The sequence below is a fragment of the Cucumis sativus genome, chromosome 4, assembly GCF_000004075.3.
Source record: "Cucumis sativus cultivar 9930 chromosome 4, Cucumber_9930_V3, whole genome shotgun sequence".
NCBI classification, from domain to species: Eukaryota; Viridiplantae; Streptophyta; class Magnoliopsida; order Cucurbitales; family Cucurbitaceae; genus Cucumis; species Cucumis sativus.
The window spans coordinates 23,312,546-23,321,903 of record NC_026658.2 but is presented as its reverse complement, the minus strand read 5'-3'; the positions used below and the strand labels follow the sequence as shown (position 1 = coordinate 23,321,903).

Here is a 9,358-nt window from a genome sequence, read left to right as displayed (position 1 = left end):
TTGTAATTCACCCTCATCAAGAACTAGAACGTTACAGTTTGAAAACTTAAGAGATCATAAATAGATATATTTTTATAAACTTCGAATTAAAACAATACATTTTTTAAAATTGAAGGATGAAACAGACATACTCTTCACATTTTGAAGGCTAAAAAAAGGGTAATTAATTGTATTCCTCCTAATTTTGCATTGAAATTATTTAAATTTAACTTTTGACCCATATGGAACTAATTCTTTACTTATAAATAGATTGAAGTAGCTAGGAAAAAAACATATGGTATTTCATTAATTAAATTAATGATATATAGGATAGAAAAATCTTCAACTCATGAGATTAATTAATAGTTGACACGTAATAAAATTCATTTGGCATCCAAAAAGTGAGGAAATATAATAATATTAATATTAAATTAATGTGATGAGCTACTTAATTAATTATTACAACTTTATGATTAACCTTAACATAATCTACTAGAAATTAGGTCAAATTGTGTGAAATCTCAACTCCAAAAAAGTTGCAATGTGTTAGGCAATTTTTTTTTTGTGTTATTCCACATAGATTATTAGACTTTTCATGTGTTAGTGTTAGTTGCCAAGTGGGAAAGAAAAAAAGAGAGAAACAATCATTTCTTAAACTAACTTTTGGGATAAATAGTTACAAAAAATGCACGAAATACTGTTTCCATGTCATCGTTTTAATACGTATATACTCTTTGCAAATACGACAAAATTCTCAAACGTGTCATTATTACGTAGTGTATAAGATTCTTCTCATTAACACTTAAAAGATTCAAACAAAAATGAGCTCCAAACCTAATTTCTCATAATCAATTTTTTTTCTTTTTAATCTTGTATCGACGTTAATATTTTTATTAGAAGAATTTCTAGTTTTTCTTACTCGCTCTATGTTCTTGTACTTGTATCTCACTCTCGTTTTTCATATTTAAAATTTTTTAGATTTGAAATAGAGGGAAGACATTGAGTAATTGATGAACGATGTGCAATGAGAGGGAAGAAAGAATATTTATTGATGCAAGCAAAATTAGGTTACATAATTAATCCTTGGCTTATTTTCAAATGTAAGTCAGTGAGTGCGCATTTACATCTAATATAAATATCATTATAATTCAAAGTACGACGATCGTAGATTAAGCTAAAGTTAGAGTTGGTCATTTTCATAAGCTTTTAATTTCTACATGTAGAGCGGAAAAATAAAGTAAAAAAAAAAAAAAAAGAACTCCTATATTTAGCATCATATATATTGATTTTATGTAAAGTGTGTGTGAGGAATTACCAAATTGTGGCACTTAGGAAAAGAATGTGATATGAAAATTGAAAGGAATTCAATGAACCCTAATTGTCACTTTCTATATAAAGAATTAACTTCAAAAAGCCAAATTATTTGAAATGTCATCCATTCATATTGCCTCTCACTGTTCCCCATTTTGGAGTAGGCCATCACCAACCCGCCCGCCCGCCGCCCGCCCGCCCGCCCTAAGTTTAATTCAATTATTCTTATTTATATCATATTTCCATCATCATCCCAAACCATTCTCTTTTGTATAAGTTTCACATTATTTCAATTTCTTCTAATCATTATTAACCTATGCAATCTCCATCTTTGATTATCCCGTCATTCAATTATGTTGTTTAAAAGAGAATTATTTCAAAATCTAAACCATTCTCTTTTTCCTCTCATTCTTCATTTTAATATTTTAATATGTATGGTTGGAATAAATTACCCTAAAACTTCCGCAAATAAACTCTATGCACCATAGTCAAACTTTTGGTCTTTAATTGTCAATTCTGACTTAGATCCTAGCGATTTCTCTAATTGATTTTCGTCATCCTCAACAAATCCTTTCAACGACACAATTGATGTCGATTCCTCAATCGCATTAGAACATCAATAGTTCATCTAGCAATACAATCTCTATATATTCTCTATCATAATGGACACCTCTAATCATGTCCTTGTTACCGAGTCTCTCACTGACGAATAATTAACTTACATGGAGTCATTCGATGATTCTTGCTTTGTCAATTTGGAACACGATTTTGATTTATTGATGGCACATTCCCTTAATCAACCATCGAGTGAACTTCTCCCTACGTGGAAATGCACACAATAGTATTGTCATCGCTTGTATCTTGAATTCAACTATATTAGTAAATTTATTTTTCTGATATCATTCATATATATATAATTTTAAATGGTTCTCTCGTTCTAAATGAAAGAAGTAATTGGTTTTAATGCATTGTTCATATTTCAAATCATCTTTGAACTTCTTTAGATCCAAACAAATGGTAACCAAATAAATGGGTAGTAATTTTTTTGGTTAAAAATACCATTTTAGTCTCACAATACATTCCAACGCATGTTACTTAGTTCATGTATTTTCAAATTACAATTTTAGTCTATACATTTTCAACAAATCTTTATTGATTTCTAGAAACATTAATTTTGTTAGTTATCAACATTTCGTATTTTGATCTTCATTTATTTATGAGAAATTACATCATATGACAAAAAAATTAAGAAAAAAGTCATTCATAGCACATATTTTTTACATATTGCAAACATAACAAGTAATTAAATCGCACGACTATCAGAGGACTATCAAATAGCTATCAAATGGCTATCAAAGGGCTATCAAGTTTCAAATTTGCTACTTTTGCAATTTAGAAAATATAGTGATCACATTGATCCTATTACCATTAATATTTTTTTGCTATTTTTAAAAACGCTCCTTGTTATTATTATCATATATATATGTTGGGATGACTCTAATCAATTTCAAATATATCTAAGTATTTGGTGATTGAGTTGCTAAGTTTAACAATTTGAATGGATTAAGGCTAAAATATTAAATTGGAGGTAAAAATGAAAAAAAGAGAATGTTACAAATACAACAATTGTCCGTAGACTACTAATTGATATAACACCATTTTGAAAATCCATTTTGTTATTTTTGCTAAATTGTATATATTTTTAAATATACTATCTATTTATTTTCCAACTCTAGTCTTTAATTGTAAAATATTAAATTAAATTGAGATTTTTTTTTTTTGTGAAAAATAGTAGATTTTATCCAATATTTATAACTTATGACAAATTAAGTGAATCGATCATTATATAACAAAATTTTGGATTTAAAACCATGATAGACATTAACAGGTGGATGTTTATAATATAAAAATGACATATATTGGATATATATATATATATATATATATATATAATTTTGTTATTTTGTTATTTACCATGTTGATTTTTGACGTAAGGTTATCCTACTTTAGCGAAGATGAAATATCCCAAATTTAGACCTTTCTACTTTCCTCTTCATAGCTGTGTAACGTCGACCACCTGAACTAAGAACCTAATGACCGGAGAAGAGGTTACTGGTCCGGCGGGCCCTAAGATTCTCCGTCTCCTCTATTTCGCCGGCGCCGGATGTAATTTCTTCCATTTTTCTCTTTTTATTTTCTCTCTTCCATTCTATTCATTAACCATTCCATTCGTTTATGTTGTTCAGTCATTGTCAGCTTCGCCATAAACAAGTGGCGGGAGATCGAGCGCAATTCTCTGTTGCAACAACAGCAGAAGCAGCGTTTGAATCATCAATTATCCGAATCTCCTAATGATGCTGTGCAGAAAGTCGTCGAATGATCTCAGGTTAGTTTGTTATATTCTACTATTTCTCAAGTTAGATCGCTATTGCGATGTTAGGATAATGATTTTGGATTCATAATTGATCATTCTGTGATTATAATTATGGTGTGAGATCTATTGCAACTCTGCTCATTTTCTGTAGCAATAATGGAAGGGGCAAACCCTTATGAGGATGTTGCTTTATCAACTATCACCTATAAGAAGAGAAAAGTGTAGTGATTACACTAGTTGAGTGCTAACATATTGAAAGTGCCATTGATGACTATGAGGGGGAAATCAAAGGAGCCTCTTTGAGATTAGAATTGTAAAGAAAAAGTGAGTGGGCCGTAACCAAAATAGAATGGATAATATTTAGATCTTTGACTTCTGTCTTATGCATTGTGATTTAGGTGTGCTACACGTGTTGTCTTTTGTGATACAAACTTACAGTAGACAACAAGGAGACACCGGTTTATTGAGGAAGAGAGTAAGCTCTTAGACGTACACACTGAGGCTGAATATTTCGTATATTAGGTTAAAGTGGTTATAAGATAGTTGTAAATAAAGACTAAAGACATTAATAATAAACCAAATACAAATCGTTAAAACAGAAAATAACAAGGGCTTAATTGATAATTTAGTCTATCTAAGATCTTTACAGTATACCATGCATATTGGCACCTTGAATTGTGGGATTCTGGCCCTTGTACAGAATGGTTTGTATAAGGGCAGGGCAGCATGATTGGCATGTTCTTTTGTGCAGAGCAAAATGGGCTAGAACTCGTAGTGTGTTTCTCTCCATTCTGTTCTTGATTTCTGCCTGTGCCATACTGAGGATGAGCCGAAGAGGATATTATTTGAAAGAAGAAAAAGAATAGTTGAAGTAATTAACATGAGAATACAATGGAAGTTATTGACTTTCTGGCTGGTAAATAAGGGATTTTGCTTTTGTGTAAGAGATGAGGCAAGTGTTAGACTTCTAGTTCATTCATTTGATGTATACCCCCTGCAATTAAAATACCGCATTGTCTCATAACAAAAGAATGTGTAGTTGACTTTTTTGAGTGGCTATCCTGCCCATTTTTTCTAATAAGTTCCTTCAATTTTAAGATAATGCTTTCCTTTTCCACAAGCCAAGATTTCTAATAAGTGAGGCCTTAAGCATTTTCGTAGACTTTGTTGTGATAGCAACTAAAGTTTGTATAATGAAAGACTAGCCTATCCAAATCACTGTTCTAGAATATTTTATACTTCACCAAAACATCCTTCTAGGCACATCTGCATTAATATGTCCTTTTCAATCCGAAAGGTGTCATAATAATTATTCTTGTAATGAAAGCTTTAATGCTTTTGCACTTGACATGGATGTTTTCTGGTGATGGTCATTATATGGTCGTTTGGTTTATATTTTATTATGATTCATTTTTTAGTGAAGGAATTGTTGTTATACTCTCTGTAAATTTCATCATTAATATAATTTCATTTCTTTAACATAAATGAAAATGAAGGTATTTCAGAACCTACAAAGGACAATTAACGTGATCTTCTCCTGGTTTATGTTTTTAAATTTGTAGACTTAATCCTTAATCCTTAATCCAAGTCCCTTGTTTACATGTCAGGGGTGGCCGCTCAAGGATCTTAAGATGCTTTCAGCTCAACAGTTAAGTCCCTCATTTACCACCAGATTTCTTGTTATAGTTAAGAGTACATGTAGGATTATCTATGTTTTTTTTTAAACAGAAACAAACTTCTTTATTAATAATAAGAACTCAAAGTACAAGAGAATTATACAATGAGAGGATTATCTATGTCTTTTAGCTATTATGCTGCTGGGTAGATTTTAGCCAATAATACCCAGAAAATGTTGCCTCTGTCAATAGTAGTATTTCTTCCTTTCATTCCTTATCCAGCCATCTCTGTCTCTGATCTCTTTTATATGTACAAGTTCATCATGCTCTGAAGGAAACACCATTTTCAACTTGTCCTGCCAAAGCGTAACTAGAATAACTTTCTACTTTTTTTACTTGTTGGCCAATTTTGAAGTTCACTTTTAATTGTCTATGTTTGAGCAGTAAATTTAAAACGATTTTCAAATTTCAAACTTTCTTTTAATACCAAAAAGAACTTGTTTGAATAGTAAATTATCTAACATGGTTTTAGAATAGATAGCTCACTTAGAAGATGAATTTCATATGCTCTTAGAAAGTAGTAAAAGAAAAAACATGATAGTTTAGTTCTGAATAGTAACTAAGTCATTGTTTTGTATAATTTCTTGAAAGTTATTCTACAAAAGAATGTTCTTCTGTGTTAAACTTCGACTGTTCCTCATGCCTGTTGATAGTGTTTGATTTAGAGTGATTAATATAATAAGTTCAGGTTTTGGAAATTGATGTCTGTATTATATTTGTGTTTTTCCTTTTGGGGCAGATGTCTTTAATGATGAAGTTGGAAGATTTGTTGCTCTCAATGAACCATAATGAAGAAATCAATATCCTATTGAAACTAAACTATGCAAGGACATGCACTAGTCTTAAAATAACAATAAATGTCAAGGAGTATTTTGTGGGATTTTGTCATAGTTAATGATGTGGTATTAGGGTTCATTGGAAGGCTATTTAAAGCCTTTCATTAGGTTGGTTTGGGGCAAACTGCAATAATTAATTTTAAACCTTTTTCCTTCAAGTTTAGCCAAAGAGTGTTTAGATTTTTGCCATTTATGGGTTGAGTTGTGTGCCAAAACTATATCATGTGGAGTTTGATCTTTAGAGCATTCCTTGATAACCATTTCAACTTTTTTTTCTTCTTAAATTATGTTATTAAAAACAAAGTTCATGTATGTTGGTAAATGGTTTTGTTTTCTGCTTTTGGAAAACAAAATGTGTTTTTTTTATTCAATTTTCCTTAGTAATTTTAAAAGCAAGTTTCTTGTTTTAAAAATTAAAAAAAAAAGTGAATTAAGTACCCAAGTATACCCGTTTTTACAAAAACAAAAAATAGAAAACAAATGGGTTACCAACCAAGCTTACATTAGTTAATCGGGATTTTTGTATTAAACCATCTCTCTTGACCATTTGATTTTAAGACTTAAGATTGGTTAACCTAAATTGAAACATCATATGTGATTTAGTGTGCTTACAAAGCTCTACTCATAATCAAAGTATAATCCCAAAGTCTCCAACAAAAAATTTCCATAAGTCTTAAAAAAGGTAAGGAAGAAAATATATATGTTGTCAAGTATATTCAATCTCCATGAACTTGAGTCTTGAAAATTTATTTTCTCAACTCTTTAATAGTAAGATTTACTTGCTTAATTTTTCATTTCTCATAAAAAAAATCTAGAACTAATTCGTTATAAAGAGGATTAATCTATTTTCTAATACAATTGATGAATCATAGAGACATTTGGCGACAATTATATCTCGATCCAAACTTCTTGCTATCGTTATATGAAATCAGCCCAAACAAAAGTAAACGAATAAGTCTATTTATGCCCACGACAATCACGAAATAAAAGAGTTATTTTCAAATATAGCAAAATGAACTAAAATATTTACGATGTTAATTTTTTACTATATTTATAATCATTTTTAAAAATTCTGTTATTTAAAATAATTTTAGAAAATAAAAATGAACTAAAAAGTTTTTTGTTACTCAAGATTCTAAACTTGAGTATTTGAGCCTCAATCTCTGAAATTCAAGAATGGTTAATTTTTCAACTCTTTCATTTTTAAAAGATCTATAAGAACTTTAATGTCTTGAGATCTGATCTTGAGAGAATGAATCTTCAAAACTTTCAAACAATCAAGACTTTGGTGGGCTTAAACCCAATTTCCGAATGAAATTGGGCTTGGCCCAATGTAACTCAAATTTCCATACAGATTTTAAATGGGCCGTAAACAAGAATAGCAAACCATTTTAGTTCGAGAAAATAGCAAGAAAATAATTTTAAATGGTTATAACAACAAAACATAAAAACTAGAAAAATAAATAAATGAAACAATCTAAAATAAAATTCTTCATCTAAACCTCAAATACAATGTAATTGAAATAACGCACTATAATTTGTCAAATATTAATGTAATTCAAAATAAAAATGTCATATACAAAAATTCCTGGTACAACTAAACAATTTTTTAAATAAAAATCACACTATTATCACGGTTTTTATGGAAACTTGACATTTAAAATTAAATTTTTAGTATTCTATTGGTTTTAAATTAAATTTTAAAACCAACTTTTAAATAATATTTATGAAAAATATACCTCGTTGAATAATTCTTTCATAAAAGGATTTTATTCTCTTGATGCATTTATGATCAATATCATTAGTTTAAGAAAATTTCTATCATCCACGTACATATCGTAATAATTGATTGATTTTTCTTAAATAATGTCAATTTATTATAAATTATTTATGAAATAATTGTTACATGCATAATTAGAGAGAGGATACAATGTTAATATGAAGTTGTTATTATATCAAATGAAGAATTTTAGAGAAGGATACAATTTTAAATTCAACTTTTGGAGATCTTTCCACTGAACTTTTAAAATCAAATGATAAAATAAATATTTATTATTATATATAATCTAAAAACAATGAAAGATAAATATGAAAAATTGTGTATTTGTTTGGTATAATAAAATGTTACTAAAAATTGACAAAACTTTTAAGACATGTACAATGAACAAATTATATTATCATTATATGAAAAATTATGTACTCGTATGATATAATAAAGTGTTGCTAAAAATTAACCAAAACTTATAAAACGTATAATGAAGAAATTATATCATCAATCATTTTACAGATAGCAAAAAAGAGTATGAATTAAATAGCTATTATCATATATATATTAATAAAAATAAATTGTTAATCATTTGATTTGAAGTCTACAAATTCGAAAATCTGGTATAAATTGAAGGCATAAATCTAGGAGATGTTGGTTAAATGAGATAATAAATATTTATTTAACATTTTTATAAAACTGAATGATATGCAAATACATTGTATTTGTGATTCTAGATTATATTGCATTATTTTACTCTGCACAAATACACTGTATTTGAGAAAATGGAGTTTTAGTCTATGAAGAGGTAAAATCGATTGAAAAGTTGTAAAAAAATATCTTCTTTGAGCAGTTTTGCTAAAAATCAAGATATTTTTTGGATTTGCTATTTTTCAAATTGTTATCTACTATTTTGTCATTCTCACGGTTATCTAATTTTAAATTGGGTTATGTTTGAGCCATTTTAATTACTCGATTCGATCCCTTTACAATTTTCATGATGAAGTTGATTTTCGATGTAATGACGTGACATAATTCAATTGATCGAAATCTCTCATTTAACATGGAGTTTGCTTAACTTTACCTCGTTTTGGAAAGTTGAATGGGATTTTATAGAACTTTTTAGCTTGTTAGATTTTTTAAATTTTGTAATAACATACTTTATTTGATATGATTATAGGTAAGGAGTTGTTTTAAAATGACATTTGGAGACAATTTTTGGGTTATGTATTTTTTTTTTAATCACAACGATAAACTAAGATTCAAAATAATATTAATACAATCAAACAATATATAATAAATAACAAAATCGTAAGTGTATACAAAATTATAGTGTATATTGTATCGAAACTTATAAGTGTATACAAAATTCTAGTGTATATTGTATCGAAACTTATAAAAAAGGTTACACAATGGT

At 28.5% G+C, this 9,358-nt stretch overlaps 1 protein-coding gene across 2 annotated transcripts; it reads left to right on the top strand.

Moving 5' to 3' along the window:
• Positions 1-3,273: 3,273 nt before the first annotated feature.
• LOC105435291 lies at positions 3,274-6,436 on the top strand. Of its 2 annotated transcripts, XM_031883694.1 has the most exons (4): positions 3,274-3,456; positions 3,537-3,676; positions 5,272-5,312; positions 6,080-6,436. In XM_031883694.1, exons 1-2 carry the CDS (start codon positions 3,384-3,386, stop codon positions 3,668-3,670), a joined length of 207 nt encoding a protein of 68 aa, XP_031739554.1. In that variant the 5' UTR covers positions 3,274-3,383; the 3' UTR covers positions 3,671-3,676; positions 5,272-5,312; positions 6,080-6,436. The 2 variants fall into 2 exon arrangements, with proteins under 2 accessions (XP_031739554.1, XP_011654034.1); XM_011655732.2 differs by lacking the exon at positions 6,080-6,436 and having other exon boundaries at positions 5,272-5,632.
• Positions 6,437-9,358: the final 2,922 nt, after the last annotated feature.